We start from the raw sequence: 25002 nt of genomic DNA, 5'->3' as shown, positions 1-25002 counted from the left end.
ATCAGGTCCTGGTGATTTGTTTATTTTAATGTTACTGAGGCGTTTCTGTACCCCAGCTTGGGTTAGATTTGTCATACTTAGTGGAGGATTAAGCTTGTCACTTCTCATTTCGCCTGTTAGTTCTTTTTCCTTTGTGAAAGTTGACGAAAAAAAATTATTTAATAGATTAGCTTTATCCTCATCTTTCTCTATGATTTTGCCTTCATCACTTTTTATCGGTCCAATATTATTCGATTTAATCCTTTTACTATTTATATACGTAAAGAACAGTTTGGGATTTGATCTACTTTCCCTAGCAATACGTCTCTCTGTTTCCTCCTTTGCTATTTTTATTTGTTTTTTGCAGGTTCTCGTTTTTTCCTTGTAACACATTAGTGCCTCCTTGCTGTTTTCCTGTTTTAATCTCTTGAATGCCTCTTTTTTGCTATTTAACGCCCCTTTTACGTTCTTATTCAACCATATTGGTTTCCTCTTATTTCTGGCCCTTTTATTCCCATACGGTATATACCTCTCGCACTGAGTATTCAGAATTCTTTTGAAGGTTTCCCATTTACTATTCGTATTTCCTTGATTAAGAACTTTGTCCCAGTCTATAAGTTGAAGGTTTTCTTTCAGCTGATCAAACTTCGCCCTCCTAAAGTTTAATGTTTTAGTTGTTCCCTTATTGATAACCCTACTGAAGGGCATTTTGAAATTGATAATATTATGATCACTATTACCTAGGTGCCCCCCTATCTGTACCTCAGTTATTCTATCAGGCCTATTAGTCAATATTAAGTCCAACACTGCCTTCCCTCTCGTTGGTTCCTGCACTAGTTGGGAGAGATAATTATCCTTGATATTTGTCAAGAACCTTTTTCCTTTCTGCGATCTACAGGTTTCTGTTTCCCAGTCAATATCCGGGTAGTTGAAATCCCCCATTACAATCACCTCATTATGTTTTGCTACTTTGTCTATTTGTCCTAATAGCAGTTTCTCATTCTCCTCTGTTATATTGGGTGGCTTATAGCAGACCCCCAGTAATATTTTATTATTATTTTTTGCCCCCTCTATCTCTACCCACATGGACTCGACCCCCTCTTCTCCCTCCCTTAGTCTGGGCTTTAGACGTGACTTTACATATAAGCAGACTCCTCCGCCCTTCCCCTGTTTCCGGTCCCTTCTAAATAAACTATAATCTGTTAAAATTACCGCCCAGTCGTAGCTATCGTCTAGCCAAGTCTCTGTTATACCTACGATGTCATACCTCTCCTCCGATATAAGCGCCCGCAGCTCATCCGCCTTATTGGTCAGGCTTCTTGCGTTGGTCAGCATGCAAGATAAAACTTTGGGGTTATTTAGCATCCTATTCTTCTCTAACGATCTAACTGTACTATCCCCTCCCCCCTCTCCACCCTCATTATATTCACTTCTCCCCTTCCCCCTTGCTTGCCTCACATCCCACCTATTTCCTTGGTTTCCCCCCGTCTCTAGTTTAAAAACTCTTCCAACCTATTAGCCATCTTCTTCCCCAGCACCGCTGCACCCTCCCCATTGAGGTGCAGCCCGTCCCTACGGTAGAGCCTGTAGCCGACAGCGAAGTCGGCCCAGTTCTCCATGAACCCAAACCCTTCTGCCTTGCACCAACTCTTTAGCCACTTATTCACCTCCCTAACCTCCCGTTGGCGCTCCTGTGTGGCTCGCGGGATTGGTAGTATTTCTGAGAAAACTACCTTGGAGGTCCTTGCCCTAAGCTTCCTACCTAGATCCCTGAAATCATTTTTAAGGACCCTCCATCTACCACTCACTTTGTCATTGGTGCCAATGTGGACCATGACCGCTGGGTCTTCGCCAGCCCCACCCAGTAACCTGTCAACCCGATCCGCGATGTGCCGGACTCGAGCGCCAGGGAGGCAGCACACCGTTCCGCGATCCCGGTCTTTGTGACAGATTGCCCTGTCTGTCCCCCTAATAATAGAGTCACCCACTACCAGGACCTGTCTAGCCTGCCCTACACTTCCCCCCTCCCCCTCATTACTGGAGCATACACTCCCCCGGCGGTCAGAGGATCTGTCGTGCTCCAATAATGCCGGTTCTGAACCAGCCTTCCTATACTTCTTCCCTCTATCCCTTCTAACTGTTACCCAGCTCCCTGCCTGTTTAGCCTGCGCTTCCCCACTAAGCTCCACCCCCAGTGTTGACCCATTGAGTGTCTGCTCGGTGAGCAGCAAACTCCGTTCCATGTTGTCGATGCTCCTCAGTACCGCTATCTGAGCACTTAGATCCAGGATTTGGGCTTCCAAGTGCACGATATGCTCACATCTCTCGCAGCAGTATGGATCCCTGAGCGGTAGCTCAGGGAATGCATACATTGCGCAAGATGTACACTGCACGGCTCCGGCCAACATGGACGTCATTCTAAATATGGGGATACAGTCAGTATATATGTACAAGTACAAAACACAATTATTTATATATAGGTGTATGGACGGGGATCAATTAGGGATGTGCAAGTGTATCGATTAGATATCGGCGCGGGATCAGTTAAGTATGGACGGGGGATCAATTAAGTATCAATTAAGTATGGACGGGGGATCAGCTGAGTGGGTCAGGTGGATTAATTAAGTATGGACGGTGTGTCAATTAACTATGGACTGGGATCAATAAGTATGGACTGGGGAAATAATTAATTGTGAACTAGGGAATCAATCAATTAATTATGGACAGGGGGTTTAATTAAATAGGATGGGGGGTAAAGCAAATAAATAGGTATGGACGGTGGGTCAATTAACTAAGGACTGGGGATCAATAAGTATCAATAATATCAATAAATATGGACTGGGGAAATAATTAATTGTGGTCTGGGGAATCAATCAATTAATTATGGACAGGGGTTAATTAAATATGGTGGGGGATAAGGCAAATAGATAGGGACTGGGGATGAGTAAAAGTGGACAAGGGGAATCTATTAAATAGGACAAGGGGGATCAATCAATTATGGGCTGGGGGGGTCAATCATTTAAATGTGGTCAGGGGGATCACTTTAATATGGACGGGGGGTGGTCGGGGATCAATTAAATGAGGACGGGGGGGTCAATTTAATGTGGTCAGAGGGATCAGTTAAATATGGACGGGGGTGTTCAGGGGAATCAATTTAAATATGGACGGGGGTGATCAATTAAATATGGACGGGGGGGTAATCAATTAAATATGGACTAGAGAATACAATACAATTACAATACAGATACAAATACAATACAGTACAGTACACACTTGGGTTCAGTAGGGCCGCTTATCGCGGCCTCCTGCCCCTCACTCACCTCCTCTAGGGACGCTGCACGCTATCACAGCGCGCTTGTCCCTCCGCTCGCCTCTTACCGGTCCTCCTGATCACCTCCTGGTCACCACCACCTGGCACCCTCCGCTGGCCGGCACTGCACGCTGCCACAGCGCTCTCTTGCGCTCGTCCCTCCGGTCGCCTCCTACTGGTCCTCCCGGTCCGCTCGGTCACCTCCGCCTGGCTCTCCTCCCTTCCCCTGGCTCTCCTCCCTAGTATGACTACTATCACTGCCTCTTGCATTGAATGGGGTAGGGTTCCCCTCCTCACCGCTTCCTCGAAGGTAGCCAGTAAGTGGGGAAGTAGAATATTTCCAAATTTCTTATATATTTCTATGGGAAGCCCGTCTAGTCCTGGCGATTTGTTATTAGCCATAGAGGCTACTGCCATTTGTAACTCCTCCAGCTGTAGGGGTCTATTTAAAAATTCTTGATCTTTGCTGCTGAATGTCTGTAGTTTGATTTCCCTCAAGTAGGATAAGATCTGTTCTCTATTATATTGCAGTTTGGATGTATATAGATCTTTATAAAATTCTAGCAGAGTGTTTGAGATCTGGTCAGTCTGGTTTACTACCACTCCTTCCTTGTCCTTCAAAGCACCAATAAAAGAACTCCCCATCTGGGCTCTTGCTATCACGGCCAGTAAGTGTCCTGCCTTCTCCCCCTCCTCAAAGAAGTGTGTCTTGGCAAACATGCGTTTATTTTTAGCTTTTTCCTTGATATGTGTGGTGTACGCTTCTTGTGCCTCTCCCCACTCCATCAGGTCCTCTTTTACACCGGTTAGTACAAATTTCTCTTCTGTAGATCTAACTATCCCGTAAAAACTCCCTGAACTGTTTTGTCTTAGTTTTGGATCGGTTAATGACCTGTATTGACTCCTCGTAACCACGCCTTCATGGCATCCCATAATGTGTTTTGCGACACTCGTTTGTCGTTTTCCTTAAAATAATGTTCTAAGGTAGATGTGATCAGTGGAATATCAATAATTTGAAGCCAGAATGGATTCATGGCCCACATAGTCAGAGAATCCAGCGGCCTGGGTGGAAAACAATGAGTACTCAGCAAGGGTGAATGATCTGATAGCGCTCTGGGCAAATAGTCCACTGTTCTTACCAAGGGGGAAATATGTTCTGTGCCCAATACCATATCAATACGTGATAATGTTTTATGTGTCTTAGAATAGCAAGAAAATTGTCTAATGTTAGGATATTTGAGACACCAGATGTCCACTAATGATAGTTCTGATAGTATTTCTCCAAACTTAGTTATGGGGGTAGTTTTTGTAGCAGTGTCTGGTTTATATCTATCCCAATATGGATAAACAACATTATTGAAATCTCCCATGCAAAGGACTGGAACTCCCGGTATTTTATTTATTAATGAAGCAATATTTTTCAAAGTAATGTTGTTATATGGAGGAGGAACATAGACTGCCACAAGTAGAATTTCTTTTGTGAATATTTTACAGTGGATGCCCACAAATCTGCCTTCTCCATCTATCTTGGAATCAATGTATTCAAACGGGATAGTCCTATGTACTAGGATGCTAACCCACCTAGAATATGTGGAGAAGGTAGAGAGGAAGCTGTGGCCTATCCATGAATATTTCATGCCCACAACACTCTTTTTCCCAAAGTGCGTTTCCTGCAGACACACCACTGCAGGCAGGTGATCCCGGATATGCTCCATAACCGCCGCTCTCTTTAAGGAGCCCCCAGACCTCTGACATTCCATGAAAGGAATTTTACTTTATCAGCCATTATATCTAGTTATATAGGGATTGAAAAATACAGATGACTTGTAAGGTATCCCACCTTTCTCTTCCCTTTTATAACCCTCTTTACAGTATTTTCACTTAGTCGGCTTGACCGCTAGTATTTGCAGAACCAGATAACAAGTTATAGAAAGAAAAACCCAACACAGACATTTAAACAAGTCAACATTAATCCATCCATTCAATCTGGAGGAAGAAAGGCACCAGTCTATCCTGTAGCCGTATACAAGGCAAGCGAACAATCAACCTAAAATGAAAATGGTTAAACACTTCCTGGGGGCTTGCAATATTCGGATATAGCTCAGGATAGTTGTGTCCACTGGGCTGTGGGCTAGGCAGTAAAGGATATGACCCCAATATTCAATCGGGAAACTCCGATGGTATATATCTTTAATTATCCAGGTTCAAAGTTACTGATTTTGACGGATCCTCTGCTCATTCAGATCAATCCAATGGAGTCCGTCTTTCAGATGTTCAAAAAAGAAAGTCTCTCCCAGAGCCGTCACTCTAAGTTTCGCAGGGTAAATCATGGAGTATGAGGTTTGCAGACTACGCAGCCTTCTTTTTACCTCAAGAAACTGCGCCCGGGGGTGTGGCCTGCAAGACAAGGTGGCAGCAGCTTAACTGCATAGCTCCAGCCAGCCAGGATTAAAACTAGCACAAAGCAGCACACAGCATCGTCCTACAGCCTATTACCTAACACCCGGTGGCGGCAGAACACCCAGGGCCCATGATGACCAGGGGAAGGTCTCAAAAAAGAGGATCCCCGGCGAGATTGGAGGCTTTCTTCCAGAGGGGACAATCAACAAGAACAGTGAGTAAGATGGCACCTGCTTCCCCTGCAACTTATTCACACTCCTCCAGAAGCTCAGGGGGAGGGGAAGCAGAGAATGTGAAACACAGCAGCAGGGATAATGAGCCCACAGCACCAATGACAAGAGCAGATATGCAAGAATTTCTGGCTGCAATTCGCTCCTCCATGAGGAAAGATATGCAGGCAATGTTGCAGGAGATAAAAGGGGAGATTACTTCCATTGGGGATCGCACTTCCCACATTGAAAACAAGATGGAAGAATATGCCAGAGTGATCAATGCCTTGGTAGATGAAAATGAGGCACTCAGGGAAGAGATGTCTCGGGTCACTCATAAAGTTTATGACTTAGAAGATAGATCCAGACGTAACAATGTGAGGCTTAAGCCCCCGTCTCACATAGCAAGATCGCTAACAAGATCGCTGCTGAGTCACGGTTTTGGTGACGCAACAGCGACCTCACCAGCGATGTCGCTATGTGTGACACTTTGCAGCGATCAGGCCCCTGCTGTGAGGTCGCTGATCGCTGCAAAATGTCCTGGACCATTTTTTGGTCTTTGCCCTCCCGCTGGTCAGCACACATCGCTGTGTGTGACCAGCGGGACCAACGATCAGGCTGGTAACCATGATAAACAGCGGGTAACTAGGGGCACATGCGCACTTAGTAACCCGCTGTTTATCATGGTTACCACTCTGCTACGGTGAGCGGTAACCTCCCGCTCACCGTAGCAGAGTGGTAACCATGATAAACAGCGGGTTACTAGGGGCACGTGTGCCCCTAGTAACCCGCTGTTTATCATGGTTACCACTCTGCTACGGTGAGCGGTAACCTCCTGCTCACCGTAGCAGAGTGGTAACCATGATAAACAGCGGGTTACTAGGTGCGCGTGTGCCCCTAGTAACCCGCTGTTTATCATGGTTACCAGCCTGCTCCTGCTTGAGCAGGCTGGTAACCAGGAGCAGGACATCGTGGAAAGATTCTTTCCACAATGTCGCTGCTCCCCTGATCGCTGGTGAGCCTGCCTGTTTGACAGCTCACCAGCGATCACATAGCGACGCAGCAACGATCCCTGACAGGTCGTATCGTTGTCGGGATCGTTGTAGCGTCGCTAAGTGTGACAGGGCCTTTAGGGGAATCCCTGAAGAAGTGCCAGATAAGGATCTCTCGGAGTTCATGAGACGTTTCTTGGTGGCTGTATTACCTGAGGTTGCCCCTAATGAATTACTGGTGGACAGGATTCATAGAACACCGAAGCCCAGACAAAAAAATTGGATTTTTGTATGCGACTTATAACAATTTCCTCCTTTATGTGTAATTATGAGTATACAATTTCTCTCGTTGAATGTGAAAGGGTTAAATTCACCTGCCAAACGCTCTATGTTGTGGAGGGAGGTGATGAAATCGAAGGCTGACATTGTGTGTCTGCAAGATACGCATTTATTGGCAGCTGATAATCATAGATTGCATCAGGCACAATTCCCCTATATATTCTTTGCAAATGCCCAGACTAAGACAGTAGGAATCTGTATTATGATAAAAAAATCGGTGGCCTTCCAGAACATTCAGATGTGTACAGACCCCATGGGTAGATACTTGGTGTTGGTGTGTACATTGAATGGGACCCCTCATACGATTTCAGCACTATACGCCCAAAATTCTGCCCAGCTCCCATTTGAGCGAAAAGTCCTCTCTACCATTTCAACACTTAAACAAGGGGAGGTTATTGTATGGGGGGATTTTAAAATGCCAATGGATGGTACTTTAGACTGCTCATCTAGATCGGGTCGCCCTCGGAGAGAATTGGGCTAGTTGGTCCATGAATTTGGTCTGCACGATTTTTGGAGATACTCTCACGCCAGTGAAAGGGACTATACTTTTCATTCTCTCCGACATGGGTCATATAGTAGGATTGACTTATTCCTAGTAGACAATAGAGCTCTCAATAGATGTATATCTGCGGAGGTTGGAACGATTACGTGGTCTGACCACGCACCGATCTACCTACGTGTACACCTTGCGCACCAATTCAACCCAACACCACACTGGCGACTAAACGCCTCTCTATTATTGAATGACTCTATAATGACAAAAGCAACAGCAGAATTGACATCTTATTTTGAATTAAACGACAATGGCAGTTTCCAACGAGACTTTATGGACAGCGCACAAAGCGGTGATACGGGGAGTCTTCTTACAACAAGCGTCACAATTGAAAAGAAAGAGGGATCAACACAGGACTGACCTCCTAACTGAGTTGAAAAAGCTATAAATATTAAATAAACCTCCCCCTCCACCGGCTACCACTGAGGCAAGATATCAGCTCCGATTTGCTCTGATCTGCTGGCAGTATATGAATATAACCTCTGCAAGTTCCAACTTAGTCACTATGCCATGGAAGATAGGCCGGGAGCCGTTTTGGCCAGGCGGGTCAAGAAAAGGGCGGCTAAATGCAGAATAGATCATCTACGGGACTCGAAAGAGTTGATAGCCAGAAGTCCGAAGGACATAGCTGCAGTCTTTGCTGCATACTATAAATCTTTATATAACTTAACAGATGATGTTGATACCCCACAGCCACAACAGTCAGATATTGATCAATATTTGAGTGATTTGAAGCTCCCGAAGGTTTCCCGGGAACAGTTACAATTATTGAATGCCCCCTTCACAGAAGTAGAATTGAAAGATGTTATTGATTCATCCAAATGTCATAAGACCCCTGGCCCAGACGGCATAGCTAACGAGTACTATCGTGGTTTCCAAAAAATTCTTACCCCATACCTTATCAGGTTATACAATACCTGGAGAGACTCAGGAAAGGTAGCAGTACCTAATTTGGAGGCTACGATCGTCACATTGCCTAAGCCTGGAAAGACCCCTGATTCTCCAGGTAATTTTAGACCAATAGCACTTTTGAATAGTGATGTAAAGATCTTTACCAAGCTCTTGGCTGTTAGACTAAATCGTGTCGTTCCTTCCCTGATATCCTCGGATCAAGTTGGTTTTGTAGCTGGTAGGGAAGCTAAAGATGGTACGAGGAGGATGTTGGATCTGATTAAAGTGGCAGAGTTGAGCGGCCTCCCCAGTGCACTCCTGTCGCTAGATGCTGAGAAAGTGTTTGATAGGGTGCACTGGGGATACCTTAAAAGTGTTTTGCTTAAATTTGGACTAAAAGGACCTATTCTGTCTGCGATTAACGCATTGTACTCCACTCCTTCCGCTAAGGTTTTGACGTCTGGTTTCTTCTCTGAATCCTTCCCCATAACAAACGGGACACGGCAGGGCTGCCCCTTATCTCCAGTCATATTTGCTTTATGTATGGAGCCCTTGGCTGAAAAGATTAGAAATAACTCAGAGATTTCGGGCATCTTGGTGGGGGGGGTCCTCCCACAAAATCGATCTATATGCAGACGATGTGGTTATCCCATGCACTGATCTGGACAGGTCCTTCTCTGCCATTATGTCTAATCTCAAAATGTTTACAAACATCTCGTATTATAAACTGAATGCAGCTAAGACGGTTGTCCTGCCGATTCTTGTTCCGTTGTCACTTAGGCAAAGACTGGAAGGAGCATACCCTTTTCAGTGGGCGCAGGAAGGAATGACGTATTTGGGTATCACCTTAACCCTTTCAAAACAATTGGTGGAAGTAAATTTTACTAGAATCATAAATACGGTGCAGGAGGAGCTGGCGGTATTACAAAACGTTGTTGCATCGTGGATAGCCAGGATAAATATTTTTAAAATGAAGGTCCTTCCAAAAATGTTATACTATTTTAGGTGTATCCCAATTAAAATCCCTTCTAAAATCATAAATACCCTTCAAAGACTGGCTAATAATTACGTTTGGGACAATAGGAGACCGAGGGTGTCTAGTAGACTTCTGTATTATCCATATGACATGGGAGGGATGGGCATGCCCAGTCTCATAGCCTACTATAGAGCAGCGGTCTTGATGGGAATCAGGGACTGGTGGAACATGGACAGCGGCCACAAATGGTTGCAAATAGAGTCCTTACTTGCCCGAAACCATTCTACCAGATTGATATTGGAGACAGAAGTAGTTAAGCGAATCACTATGGTCACCGAGTTACCAACATGGGAGGCTACTATGCATTGTTGGAGGAATTTGGCATCCAAACTGCTGTTACTCCCCAGGACTGAGATCTCTTTACGAGCTCTAGAATATCATATTCCATATATTAACCTTCAACGTTGGGTGACAGCTGGAGTTCAATCGCTAGCAGACCTGTTGGAGGACAATGTAATAATTCCTTTTGATAAACTAGTTATGAGATTCCCGGACCTACGGCCCTTGTTTTACCAGTATTTGCAAATAAGGCATTTACTCCACTCTACACAGACATCCCCCTTTTTTATTCTACCTAAGGATAAAAGAGCTATGGGTTACTTTCTCCACTCTAAGACTGGTTCTAAGGGGGTTTCTATACTTTATAGGGCTTTAAACGACCCAGATCTGGACGATAAATTGACGTATATGACTTGTTGAGAACGGGATCTAAGAATTTCGACGGACCCTCAGGACTGGCGGGATGGTTTGGATGAGGTCCAGCGAGTTTCGTCGTGTTTAAACCACCTAGTGCAGCTTAAAAAGACGCACATGAGATGGTACTACTACCCGGCACAGATGGTACACTTCGGGTCTGAATCATCATCTTTATGTTGGAGAGGATGCAATGGGGAAGGCTCGTTGGGCCACATGTGGTGGTTTTGTCCAAAACTTCAATCACTATGGGGGGCATTGGATAGTTTGATATGGGATGTACTGGGGACTCACCTAGAGATGACACCTAGTATGGGAATACTTCATGTAGGATGAATGGATGTCCCCTGGGAAATTAGAGGAATTTTGTCACATATTCTGATCGCAGTTAAATCAGCTATCGCGGCTAAATGGAAAGGAGTGGGCATCCCTACGGTGGGGGAGATAGTAACCAGACTGAACACGAACTGTCAATATGAAAGGGCTCTGGCACACACACTCAAGGCAAAGAAAACTGATAAAATATGGGAACCTTTGTTAAACAGCCCATTGTCTATACATGGGGAACGTTGAGGAAGCGGGATATTTTGTGTGCCGTTCTGAGTTTGGGTGACGCACGGGACGATTCTGGGCCCCTCTCCCTACCTTGCACCTCCGATCTTGCAATAGTGTAAATATGAGCCATGCGATATTCACAGCACTTACGGATATAAATTATTTCTCACAACCATCTAATATATGGGGAAATTAATGTAATTAATCCATTCTTTTTTCTTTTGTTTTCTTTTATGTATATGTATTTTCCTTTTATTTTATTTTTATACTGTTCATTTTGTACATTTTGTAAGCCCAGAGGTTGGGGCACAGTTTTGGGCATCTGTTGGCCCTATAGATTGTATGTTCTGATTTTTATGCAAAATTCAATAAACACATTGTTTAAAAAAAAAGAAACTGCGCCCTACGTTTTGAAACTTCAATGGAGTTATCTGGAAAAAGGAGATTCTTTGGCCGTTAATAGAGATGTCTCTTTTATCAGATGTCTCCTTAAGATTGGCATCTCTGTCTTTGTAGTGCAGCAGCTTTATTAATACTGGACATGGAGGAGCCCCTGATGGTAGTGGCTGGGTTGGCACCCTGTGCGCCCTTTCCACTGCAAAGAAGGTAGACAGGTAATCTGTCCCAAACAAAGAACGTAACCATGTCTCAAAGTACTCATTCAGATTATTGCTCTGTTTTTTCAGGGACACCAATCACTCATATTATTTCGCCTGAGTATGTTCTCCAAATCATGTTTTAGCTAATAGGGCCATAATCTGTTGGTCATGTCTCTGGCTGTCCCAGATTATCTGAGGCTGTTTATCTTTCAGATCACGCATTCTCCCCTCTGCTGCTGTAGTGCGGTCATTAACCTTTTGTAGCACTTGCCTCATATAAGAAAGTTCCTCTTTGATCTCTCCCATGACTGTTAAGTGAGGCTAAAGCAGATCCATACTGTGTTACAGCCATATACACATCCTTTATCGTGGGCTCATGAATGTGCTGATCTGTATTATGGTGGGAAGCAGTGATTTCTGGCTGAGGCTGCGGGGCACAGAAACTTTCAGAGTCATTTTCATCAGTGTTATTGAATTCCTTCGAGAGCGCAGAGAAATGATTAGACACCCCCATGATTTGTATATGTGCCTCATTGCCAGTGCAGGCTCCTGTGACTGAAACTGTAACAAAGCCAGCCAGCCTCAGTGCTGTGCCTGCAGCCACTGACTGCCCTGTTCTGATACCTATTGCAGAGGAGCCTGCGCCATCATGGATGCCTCCATTCCCTCCTGCCATGATCGCTCCTCCTATGCACACCGGTAAGTGATAGGACGTGTATAGACGGGCTTATACCGCTTTTTAGTTAGGGGCCCAGTGGATCCTCGCGCAGGCTACTTATCCCAGGAGTTCTTCTAACATACTTCCACTCACATGTCAGGCCAGGCTACGCCCCCAGGATCTGTCTTAAGTTTGCTATACTCTTTAGCGTCTTGCAGGGCCAGATGAAAGTATGCCTTCTGTGGCTCCCCTGTCAGATATGGCGCTAGAGCATTTAGCAAATGTGCACTGTGCCTTCAAGAATCTGCAAGTGTATGTGCACTAAGCATGCAGCCAGGAAACATGCACAGCAAGCAGAGGACAAGGAACACACTGCACACAGCAAGCAGAGGACAAGGAACACACTGCACACAGCAAGCAGAGGACAAGGAACACACTGCACACAGCAAGCAGAGGACAAGGAACACACTGCACACAGCAAGCAGAGGACAAGGAACACACTGCACACAGCAAGCAGAGGACAAGGAACACACTGCACAGCCTGGGGAGGTGAGTAAGTCAGTGTCCCTGCATGGTAGGGCATGGGAAGGACACAAGCGGTGGTGTTACATGGGATTATAAATACTTTTTAGAGTAAGTTGTTACAATTGTGCAATCATAATTATAAGCTTTAGTTGGAGACACCAAAGTATTTATTATTAGGGAATGTAGAAGAATTTACACTGGACACACATGGTAAAACTGCGGTAGGACATTTATTGTTTCTTGCACATGAACTGATAACATTTAGATGGATTCAAATGAACCCTCCTACAAAACGTGATTAACAAATTCATTACTACAGGACTGTATGAGAAGGTGATTTATTCTAAAAGAAATGCTAGAGATAAGAATTAGAGAATTCGGGCACTGTGGCTGGATACTTCAGGCCTGGCCTTCAGCGTGTTAGTACGAGACGGGGTCTTTGTCCCTGGAGCTTCTCTACTCTTTATAATGAGACTCACTGATCTTGTTGATATACAGAGCGTTTGAGTAAAATAGAAACTGCCTAAATACGAGGACCTTGTCTGATCTACATGTCATTGTATAAAGAACTATGGATATACCGCTATTCTTCTATATAAAATATGTGATGTTGCTGTAGCCCTAATATTTCCGTACATGAGGTCTCTGAATAGATAATCTTACCCCAGCATTACAAATTTAGATAAGGAGGTGCAGAGAGGGAGACATTTTATTTTAATTGGAATGGATAAAGGCCCCGTCACACTTAGCGACGCTGCAACGATCCCGACAACGATACGACCTGTCAGGGATCGTTGCTGCGTCGCTATGTGGTCGCTGGTGAGCTGTCAAACAGGCAGGCTCATCAACGATCAGGGGAGCAGCGACATCGTGGAAAGAATCTTTCCACGATGTCCTGCTCCTTGTTACGAGCCTGCTGAAGCAGGAGAAGGCTGGTAACTATGGTAAACATCACGTTACTAGGGGCACACGCGCTCCTAGTAACCCGTTGTTTATCATGGCTACCACTCTGCTACAGTGAGCGGGAGGTTACTGCTCACTTTAGCAGGCTCGTAACCATGATAAACAACGGGTTACTAGGTGCTCGTGTGCCCCTAGTAACCCGATGTTTACCATAGTTACCAGCCTGATCGCTGCTCGCGCTGGTCACACACAGCGATGTGTGCTGACCAGCGGGAGAGCAACGACTAAAAAATGGTCCAGGACACTTTGCAGCGATCAGCGACCTCACAGCAGGGGCCTGATCGTTGCAAAGTGTCACACATAGCGATATCGCTGGTGAGGTCACTGTTGCGTCACCAAAAACGTGACACAGCAGCGATCTCGCTATGTGAGACGGGGGCTTTACACCAAATGTTCCAACAAAGAAGGAATGGATCGTACATGTAAATAGTAATTTAGAATATGAACATGTTTATTATTGTAGTATAGAAAAGTTAAAGACTTTGTTGACACATGGAGATTGTGGATTGAAAAAGACTGATGAATGGCAGATCGCTCAGATTGGGAGTTAGGAAGAAGAGAGAGGAGGAAATATTGGGTATTTTTGGAAGGTTTAAGGGGAGGTGCTGCAATACTCTTGTCCATATAGTGAATATATAAATATGTAACTGAGAAATATTCAAATGAATATTGCATTTAATTTTTTTTTTAACATAACAGATGTATATTAATAACTTCATATGTTTTAATTCAAATGCAAGTTCTATCTTACTTTCTCATTTACTTCTTTGTCGTTTACATCTTTGTTGTTACTTTGAAACTCTGTTACAGTATGTGTACAGTTTGTCAAAATATATGATTTTCAAGTAAAACATTTCCCACCTTCTAGGTATGAGAATGGCTTCTCCCTTTGTGAGATATTTGATGTTTAGTAAGACTCCTTTTGTTGGTAAAACATTTCCCACATTCTGAACATGAAAAAGGCTTCTCTCCTGTGTGAGTTCTCTGATGTTTAACAAGATGTGATTTCTGTGCAAAACATTTCCCACATTCTGAACATGAAAATGGCTTCTCTCCTGTGTGAGTTCTCTGATGTGTAACAAGATGTGATTTATCTGTAAAAGATTTACAACATTCTGAACATGAAAATGGCTTCGCACCTTTGTGAGATCTCTGATGTTTAACAAGATGTGATTTATATCCAAAACATTTCCCACATTCTGAACATGAAAATGGCTTCTCACCTGTGTGAGATCTCTGATGTGTAACAAGATGTGATTTATGTGCAAAACATTTCCCACATTCTGAACATGAATACGGCTTCTCTCCTGTGTGAGTTCTCTGATGTGTAACAAATTGTGATTTATATCCAAAACATTTCCCACATTCTGAACATGAAAATGGCTTTTCACCTCTGTGAGATCTCTGATGTGTAACAAGATGTGATTTATGTGCAAAACATTTCCCACATTCTGAACATGAATACGGCTTCTCTCCTGTGTGAGTTCTCTGATGTGTAACAAATTGTGATTTATATGCAAAACATTTCCCACATTCTGAACATGAAAATGGCTTCGCACCTTTGTGAGATCTCTGATGTTTAACAAGATGTGATTTATATCCAAAACATTTCCCACATTCTGAACATGAAAATGGCTTCTCACCTGTGTGAGATCTCTGATGTGTAACAAGATGTGATTTATGTGCAAAACATTTCCCACATTCTGAACATGAATACGGCTTCTCTCCTGTGTGAGTTCTCTGATGTGTAACAAATTGTGATTTATATCCAAAACATTTCCCACATTCTGAACATGAAAATGGCTTTTCACCTCTGTGAGATCTCTGATGTGTAACAAGATGTGATTTATGTGCAAAACATTTCCCACATTCTAAACATGAAAACGGCTTCTCCCCTGTGTGAGTTCTCTGATGTGTAACAAGATGTGCTTTATGTGCAAAACATTTACCACATTCTGAACATGAAAACGGCTTCTCCACTGTGTGAACTCTTTTTTCACTACAAAGCTCTAATTTCTGGTTAAAATATTTCCAATACTCTGTATTAGACTGTATAGACTGCAGCATAGACTGTATTTCTGGAATCGTGGCATAAACGTCAGTTATATCTTGAGTGATATTAAGGTCATCTGATTTAAAAATTGAAGATGTCACTTGTCCCTCTGATCTCTTGATGCAGTCACCTGCCACGAATAAAGAATATTTTTAATAAATTATGCTAAATTATATTTTTATTACATTTATGTAGCAAATTATGTAGCAAAATTAAATTATTTACCAAGACAAAAACAATTAACAATTTAAGGCTATGTGCCCACGATGCAGAAATGAAGCAGAACATTTCTGCAGCATTTCTGCATCTCCCTGGCAGAAAAAAACGCATGCAGATTGTGCATGCGTTTTTCCTGCAGAATACATGCGGATCCACATGCGGATTCACATGCGTTTCTGCATGCAGATTGACAAGCGCTTTCCAGGCAATAGCATCACTTGGAAAGTGCTTGACAACTAGGTCACACTGTATAAATCCATGCAAACAGCATGGATTTATACAGTGTGAACCGTAAAAATTAAAACAAATAAAGCTATACTCACCCCGGAGGCCCCGGCGTGGCTGCAGAGCTCGTTACTGTCTGGTTCCTGGCTGCCGGCATCTCGCGAGACAGAGCGGTGAAGGGCCTGCGGTCACATGACTGTGACGTCACCGCAGGTCCTCAAGCGATGCCGGCATTCAGAGACAAGCCGCCGGACAGGTGAATATAAACTTTATTTGTTATTTTATTCTTTTTTTACAGGTACAATGGTACCCAGGTCTGGATGAGAGTCTCCTCTCCTCCAGAACTGGGTACCATCCGCACATAGAGACGCATAGAAGCCGCTTGTACAAATGTACAGTCGCGGTTTCTATGCGTCTCAATGCAAGTCAATGGCGGGAGTTAAGCTGCGCTTCCGCAAAATTAAATGACATGCTGCGGACTTTTGTACGCAGCATAAACGCTGCGGAAAAATCCGCAGCATGTGCATAGAACATGCGGAATCCCCTTGGGGACTATGGGGTGCGGATTACCTAGCGTTTAACAAGCGTTTCCGCTGCGGAAATTCCGCAGCATAAACGCTTGAAAAACGCTACGTGGGCACACAGTCTAATAGTAGACCTTGAAAAAAACATGGCTTCCATGAATCAATCCAGCAAAATCTGTGGTCCCAAAGCCAAATTTTTCCTCGCTTCTGAGTCCTGCTATGTGCCCAAATACTGCTACCATCCACATTTTTAAAATTGTTGTAGCAGGAAGAAGCCACTTAAAAATGTATGGTGGTCATGTCTACAGAAGCACAAGCCGGGCATCACTTATTGGGCACTAATATGGCATGTATACTATTTTCAATCTCCAGCACTCACTGCGTACTAGTTTCCAGAGATTACCTCTGGAGTCAAAATAGTCACTACTCTTAAAGATGAATTCCATGAGGGTAATACAGTCACTTTCTGCGGTTTTCAACTGTCCTGTTTTTCCACCGCTCTAACACCTTAGGTGATCTACAAATGATTCCTGTAAACTATTCGAGCAAAATCTGAATTCCCATAGCCAAATTGCGCTCCTTACCCTCTGAGTCCTGCCATGTACCTAAACAGTATGATACTGTCCTATTCAGGAGAAGTTGCAAAATATATTGTGGGGTCAATTTTTTTCCATTTCCCCTTGTAAAATTGAAAAAATTGGGCTAAAATCAACAATTTAATTAATTTTTTTTTACATTTCTGAATTCCAATTTTTGTTAATTATTGTGATACACCTCAAAGATTAAATTTCCTGAACGCTTCATAGTTTTAAGGTTGAAGGTAGACTTCAGTCCATCGAGTTCAAGCTATTGCCTAACATGTTGAGCCAGAGGAAGGCAAAATCCCAAAGGGCAGACACCAATGGTTCCATATTAAGGGAAAAATTCCTTCCCGACTCCACATACAGCAATCAGACTAGTTCCTTGGATCAACGTCTCATCACAGAATCTAGTATTCATAATCTGTAATATTATATTTTTCAAAAAATGCATCCACAGCCTTCTTGAATTTTAGCAATCAACCATTACAACATCATGTGTCTGAGAGTTCCTTGCTCTTACAGTAAAGGATCTGATCTGTGATTATGATTAAACCTTCTTTCCTCTAGACACAGGGGATGCCCCCTCATCCCCATTGCAGGTCCAGGTGTAAAAAGATCATTAGAAAGATCTCTGTACTGTTCCCTCATATATTTGTACATTATAATAAGATCAACTCTAAGCCTTCATTTTTCCAACCTGAATAACCTTAAGTATAATAACCAGTCTTAGTATTGTAGTCCACCCATTCCCTTAATAACCTTGGTTGCTCTTCTCTGCAACCGCTCTAGTTCAGCTATGTCCATCTTATTCACCGGAGACCAACATTTTCTGCAGTATTTTAAGTGAGGGATCACTAGTGACTTGTATAGAGGTAAAACTATGTTTTCGTCATGAATATCTATGCCTCTCTTAATGCATCATATTATTTTATTTGCCTTGGCAGCAGCTGCCAATGTAGTTTCTGATACTGAGGAGTGCAATTTTCGAAAATATTGTCCATCCAAATAACTCCAAAAGATTTGGTCCCCCAAAAAATAGGGTTTGTAAATTTCCTTGAACACATAATTGGTTGTTTAAGCCTTTTGAAGTCCTAAAAATATAAAAGGGTTTGAAAAATGCTGCCGATGTAAAGAAGAAATACGCTAAATGCTATTTATGAAATATTTTTTGTGGTGCCATTATTTGCTTTAAGAGCATACAAAATCAGTGTGAGAACTTTTTTAATTCTTCAAACTTTTTGGCTAATTTCAGATGTTTTCATAAAGAAACTCAAAAAATTACCAATAACTAGGAATGAGCGAACTCAAACTGTAAAATCTGGGGTCTGTACCGGACACTTACCGAACCCCGAACGCGGACTTTTGACAGGATGTCCGGTTTACTGTTCGGGTTTGTATGCCTAATAAAGTTTGCTGAAAGGCTCCAGCACAGCCAATCAACAAGCTTTTAGGGTGTGGGCACTTCCAGAACCATCACAGCCATGCCAATATTTTGCCGGCGCACAACATGAGTGTATAAATGCCAAATCACGGGTGCAGCTCTGCTTAGTGTAGGGACATGACGCAGCTGCAGCGAGGGACAGTGTTAGGTAGCACACTCTGCCACAAATCCGCTGTGTGTACTCGGCACTTGTCTCAGTGGGAGAACTGTGCCAAAAATCTGCTGTGTGTACTCTACAACCGATATCTGTGGGAGTACTGTGTCAAAAGAGATTGTGTTTACTCTGCAACCTTGCCTGTGGGAGTACTGTGCCAAAAGCCACTGTGTGTATTCTGCAACCCCGCCTGTGGGAATACTAAGTCAAAATACGCTAGGTATACTCTGCAACCTCGCCTGTGGGAGTACTGTGCCAAAAGCCGCTGTGTCTACTCTGCAACCCCGCCTGTGGGAGTACTGTGCATTTAACACCTTCACGACATATGACGTATAGATATGTCGTATGCTGTGTCTCTCCCTTTGATGCGGGCTCCAGCACATCCATATTGATAGAAAAATAAAAAAGTTTTGGCTCTGGGAAGAAGGGGAGCAAAAAAGGAAGAACGAAAAATGGCCCGGGGTGAAGGGTGTGGTAGATTGGCTCACTCGGCTGCACATAGAGGTAGACACAGGAACACTGTCTCTTTAAATCTTCCGCTGGTTTATTAAGAGTACTGCATAAACCACAGCAATGTTAGCAAAACAAACACAGCCTTCCTGGCCTAACAAGAAAAACAAATCATAGTGTACAGCACAGTCTGTGTTGCTACGGGAAACCGCCCACTTCAGCAACAAACAACACAAGGTTTAGCTTTCTTCACATGACAATACAACTCCAGAGTTTTCACCTCCAGGCCCACTCACACACACTTCTCTACACATCTGGGTATTTATCCTCTGGACTCCTCCCACTGTACAGTTGTTCAATCTTCCTAGCACTAAACATGGCAGATTAACCAGTCAGCAATTTGTGTGCTGGATCATTTTTCCTAGGTTTATATTACTGAAGCTAACAACCTCAGTGCTATACATCTCTTCTCTAGTACTTTGCCAATGAGTTTGTCAAAAGAGGTTAAGCTGCTGTGTTTACTGGGAGTACTGTGCCAAAAGCCACTGCTGGTACTCTGCAACCCTGCCTGTGGGAGTACTGTGCCAAAAAGCTGCTGTGTGTACTTTGCAGCCATGTCTGTATGAGCAGTGTGCATAAAAAATAATTCTGCTCTGCAGCCATCTCTTTGCCATTTGTAGGCCAAACAAATAATTTTACTGTACCGCTGTGTCTATGCGAGTGGTGCGGCAAAACAATAAATCTACTCTTCCACCATCTCTTTGCAAGTAGTGTGCATAAAAACCATTTCCAAATATGAGGAGAGCATCAAATAGGGAACGTGGACATGGTGGTGTAGCTGCTAATTGTGATAGTAGTATAGCTGCTTCAGGGAGAAGACTTGATCTTTCTGTGCCTGCTACTTACCCAAATATAACTCCTTCCTCTGGTGCATGCAGGCAACAGGACTTTATGCATATGGCCGAATACCATTGCTCAAATTGTGAGGCCACAAGATGTTAAAAAGGTGTTAGACTGGATTGCTGAGAGTGCCTCCAATTCCTTTGCAATATCTTTCACCCAGTTCACTGCAGAAAATGCAGAGTTGGCACCTGAAGACTATGGTCAGCCGGCATCTACCTCACCCCCTTACAAATCAACCAAGCAGTCTGAGCCCCAAGTCATGCAGCAGTCTCTTGTGCTCTTTGATGACTCCACTGGCTGAGGTTCCCATCAACCTGCCCAGAACTGGAAGAGACTGAGTGCACTGATGCACTTATTAGGTTGGAGAATGAGTACGTGGGAGGGCTAGTGAACATGGTCAGTGGACCATCGCAGCACATGTCGGAGGATGACGAAACAGTTGCCAACGGCAGCGTCTTTCTTCAGTGTGCTGATCGGCAAGGAGGGAAGGGGTGAGCAGTGGGTGGAAGATAATGAGTGTGATGATGAGGTCATAGACCCCATATGGAGCGGAGGCCATCCTAGTGACGTGCGCAGTTCGGAGGAAAAGGAGGTGACCACGTTCCTCTAGCAGCACAGCAAAAGAAGGAGCAGGGTGCAAAAACACAGCGGGCAGCCCCAGCTACTACATCAGCTGCTATTGGCCACCGTGCAGCCGAAATCAGCACAACAAAAGAGCTCCCTGGCATGGCATTTATTCAGGGAAAGTGCGGACAACAAGCAACAGGTGCTTTGCACGATGTGCAGTCAGCCTGAAGCGAGGCATAAACCTTCTGAACTTGAGCACCACCTGCATGACAAGGCATATGAATTCCAAGCAAAAGGTGTAGTGGAGTACACACATTAAAAAGCAGGACAGATCTGAGCCTCCTCCTGCTCCCTCTTCTGCTTCTGTCTCGGCCTCTTCCTCCCACTAACGATCAACAGGGCCACTTACCTGGCCGCAAAGAGAGAATGTGACAGCACCACCACTTGGGTCACTGAACATCTCCACACCGTCCCATGGAAGTGTTCAACGTTCCATCCCCCAAACCCTTGAGAAAGAGGAAAAACCCTCGAGAAAGAGGAAATACTCCCCTAGCCACTCACGAGTCATGGTCCTGAATGACAGCATTTCCAAGTTACTGGACCTTGAAATGCTACCATTCTGGCTGGCGGAGAAAGATAGTTTAAAAAAACCACTAAGTAAATGTAGTGGCGGCTGGGAGAGAGGCGAAAGATGTTCTAGCCAATGAGAATTGCTGGATGTTTCTCTGTCGAGGTTGCCTCCTCCTCCGCTTCCTCCACCGCCATCTCATCCAGTCACCGTAAGACCTGCACCACCAACTTCAGCACAGCCAGGGTAAACAACAGCAGGCTGTTATTAAACTCCTCTGTTTGGGCAGGGCTGTGGAGTTGGAGTTGTGGAGTTGGAATAAAATGGACCAACTCCTAAAATATATAATAAATTGGGTGCAGTAGTTCAATGCAGTTTGTGTGAAATATTTTTTCATAAGAATTTGGGAAAGTTTTGAAATGTCCTAAAAATGTCTGTCCTATTCCTGATCTAATGCTATGTGCCCACGATGCAGAAATGCTGCATATTTTTTCCGCTTCTCCCTGGCAGCAAACACACATGCGGTTTTTACATGCGTTTTTCCCGCCAGGTAGAAGCGTTTGACAAGCATTTTTGCATGCATTTCTGCATGCAGGTTATCAAGCGCTTATCCAAGCGATTTTAGCATCACTTGGAAAGTGCTTGACAACTTGTTCACACTATATAAATCCATGCAACCAAGAATAAGAATGGTAAAAAATAACGATTATACTTACCTTCCGATGTCCTCCCGGTGTTTTCTCCGCTACGTCCGGTGTCTTGGGCGGCTCGCGGTGGTGTGAAAAACCTGCGGTGACGTCATTGAGTCATGTGACACGTCACATGACTCAATGACGTCATGGCAGGTCCTTCACAACACCGCGACCCATACAGCAGACCAGATGGAGGGGAGAAAACACAGGGAGGACATCGGAAGGTAAGTATAATCTTTATTTTTTATTTTAAATTCTTTTTTTAACAGGTTCTATGGTACCCTGGTCTGGATAAGAGTCTCCTCTCCTACAGACCTGGGTACCATCCGCACATTGAACCGTGTGATATCCGCATGTGCAGATGCAGTGATGCGGATGTCATGCGGTCCAATGCAAGTCAATGGCGGCGATTACGCTGCATGTCCGCAAAATTAATGGACATGCTGCGGATTTTTCCGCAATGATAATCCGCAGTGGAAATTTCCGCAGCATGTGCACAGCAAATGCGGATTATCATTGGGGACCATGGGGCACGTGTTACCAAGCGTTTTTTAAGTGTTTTCGCTGCGAAAATTCCACGGCAAAAACGCTTGAAAAACGCACAGTGGGCACGCAGCCTAAGGGTCTAGACTTTTAGCTGAGATTAATCTGTGCTACAGTAAATTTATCACTTCAACATGAGCCATGTATGAGGGAGTTGGAATCGTGGAGTCAGAATTGGAGTCAGTGTCATGGAAATTGAGGAGTCGGAGGTTTGGCTTACCGACTCCACAGCCCTGTGTTTGGGGAACAAATCCCACACCACACAGGGACTGTGGACGGGGATCAAACAGCAGACAGATGAGTGGTTGGTGCTTGTGAACCTCAAGCCCGGTCTAGTGGTGTCTGTTAATGGGTGAAATCTTGTTGCAGCTCAGGGCCTAGTCAGTTTGACGCACATCCCTTGCCTGGTGCATGTGCTGAATTTGGAGGTGCAGAGCTTCCTGAAAAACTACCCATATATGTCAGAGCTGCTGCTGAAAGTTCGGGCAATGCTTTTGCCATTCTCACCCTCCTGCTGCTCACCTGTCTGCACTGCAGCGTCTCTTCTGCCTTCCCGCTCACCGGCTGATATGCAATGTACGCACAAGGTTGGACTCCACCTTGAATATGCTGGAGAGACTGTGTGAGCAGCAGCAGGCAATAGTGGAGTTTCAGCTGTAGCACACACAGGTGAGTCGCTTTGCAAAACACCACTTCACCACCAATGACTGGGCCTCCATGCAGGACGTGTATGCAGTGTTGCGCTGCTTTGAATATTCCACCAATATGGTGCTGGTGATGCCAACATCAGCGTTACTATACCACTTACATGTCTGCTGAAAAAAACAATTCAGGCAAGGCACTGATAATTTGGCTTGTTCAGTTTTGAAGACTGTCCATTTGTTTGGTAGAAAATTTATCTTCAAAAAGATCTTTAATAGGACTGATTGAACCAACGATTTTAATACAGTGGCGGAGAAAGAGGCCTTGCGGAACAAGTCACACAGAACAGAGTGAGTATCCAACTTCATTATTAACTAGATGAACTAAATTATCTAAAACGACAATCTTACTAAGCTATATCTTGCTCTTAAACAATTGAGGAACTTGAAGGAAATTGTGATAAAGCCTTCTGATAAAGTGTCATTCTAGGTATGGGAAGGACCCAGCGTACGACGATGGGAAAAGGGGGGAAGTGCAACAACTAGGGAAAGGGAGAATGGAGACCCCTAGGTAGATCTCACAACACCCCGACTCCCCTATCTTCCCTAAATAGGTTCCGCACCTATCGCTGAGCAGGATACCTAATCCCTGGCTGACCCTAGAGATAGGCCCTAGGTGGTGAGGGGGAGGGGTAAGCACTATTCAGCCCCACTGCAACTAAAGACAAACAAGGTAAACAGACAAGGGGATACACTTAGCTGTGAGAAGAAGACACCAGAGAGATCACGACTACAATCCACAAAGGAACTCCCAAGAAGAAACTAGCCGACTGCTAGAACTCCAAGCCTGAACAGAGGAATATACTTCTATCACCAGCGATTCTTTGGAGAAACTGGGTGTTATTTAAAGGTCCAGCAAGGGTGTGTTAATTAGCAGCAGAAAGTGGAGATCACCGCTGGGTCCTAGAGAGTGAGGGATGATGAAAGGATCAAGAAAGTGTCTGCAATGCCAAGTGCAGCGACCTTCTACCAAAACTGACACACCTGTGACATAAAGAAGGCAATGTGGTCATTTGGCCAATCGTTATGTATGAACACGAAATGTTCAAACAGTTACATAATCCAATGTGTTATAAAAAAAACGTATGTATAACCCACTGTCACGATACAGAGGCCAACTGCTTGCCATACTTGATATAGCTAAGGAAAAGGGGACACTTACTAAACATCAGATTGATGAACTTCCCATCAAAGAACTCACCATTGCAACTATTTATTTATTACCAAAAATACACAAGGATCCGCAGAATCCCACTGGGTGGCCGATAATATCAGGTAATAACAACTTATGTGAACCCATCTGCAAACTGATTTTCATTTGGTGGAAAACCTTTTGTCTTTCATTAAAAATACAATGTCTTGCTCAAATTGGATGTTAATCATTTGGAACCTGATATGCTTCTCGTAACTTGCGATGTGGAATCGTTGTACTCCATCAGGCACGAACAGGGATTACAAGTGGTAAGAACCTTTTGCCATATGAACAACTTTGATGTGGAGAAAAGTAATTTGATCTCAGATTTATTGTCATTTGCCCTCACACATAATTTCTCTCTCTTTAAACATTTATTTTACCTCCAACTCTGGGGAACCGCCATGGGGGCTGCGTGTGCACTCTCCTACGCATATTTATTTTGGAGGTTATGGGAGTGGGAAATTTTTCTTAACCACTTCACGCC

At 44.0% G+C, this 25002-nt stretch overlaps 1 protein-coding gene across 2 annotated transcripts in view; it reads right to left on the bottom strand.

Moving 5' to 3' along the window:
- Nucleotides 1–14129: 14129 nt before the first annotated feature.
- LOC141271907 (uncharacterized) overlaps nt 14130–25002 on the bottom strand; it is a 156139-nt gene continuing 145266 nt past the window's right edge. For both annotated transcript variants that reach the window (XM_073682133.1, XM_073682134.1), the window contains exon 11: nt 14130–15885. In XM_073682133.1, coding sequence (XP_073538234.1) covers nt 14567–15885 — 1319 coding nt within the window. In that variant the 3' untranslated portion in view covers nt 14130–14566. The remainder of the gene's footprint in view (nt 15886–25002) is intronic.

The sequence above is a fragment of the Phyllobates terribilis genome, unplaced genomic scaffold, assembly GCF_046119375.1.
Source record: "Phyllobates terribilis strain yellow unplaced genomic scaffold, ASM4611937v1 Scaffold_5__5_contigs__length_657084704, whole genome shotgun sequence".
Classification (NCBI taxonomy): domain Eukaryota; kingdom Metazoa; phylum Chordata; class Amphibia; order Anura; family Dendrobatidae; genus Phyllobates; species Phyllobates terribilis.
The sequence above is the reverse complement of the archived record's forward strand: the minus strand, read 5'-3'. Positions and strand labels throughout refer to the sequence as shown.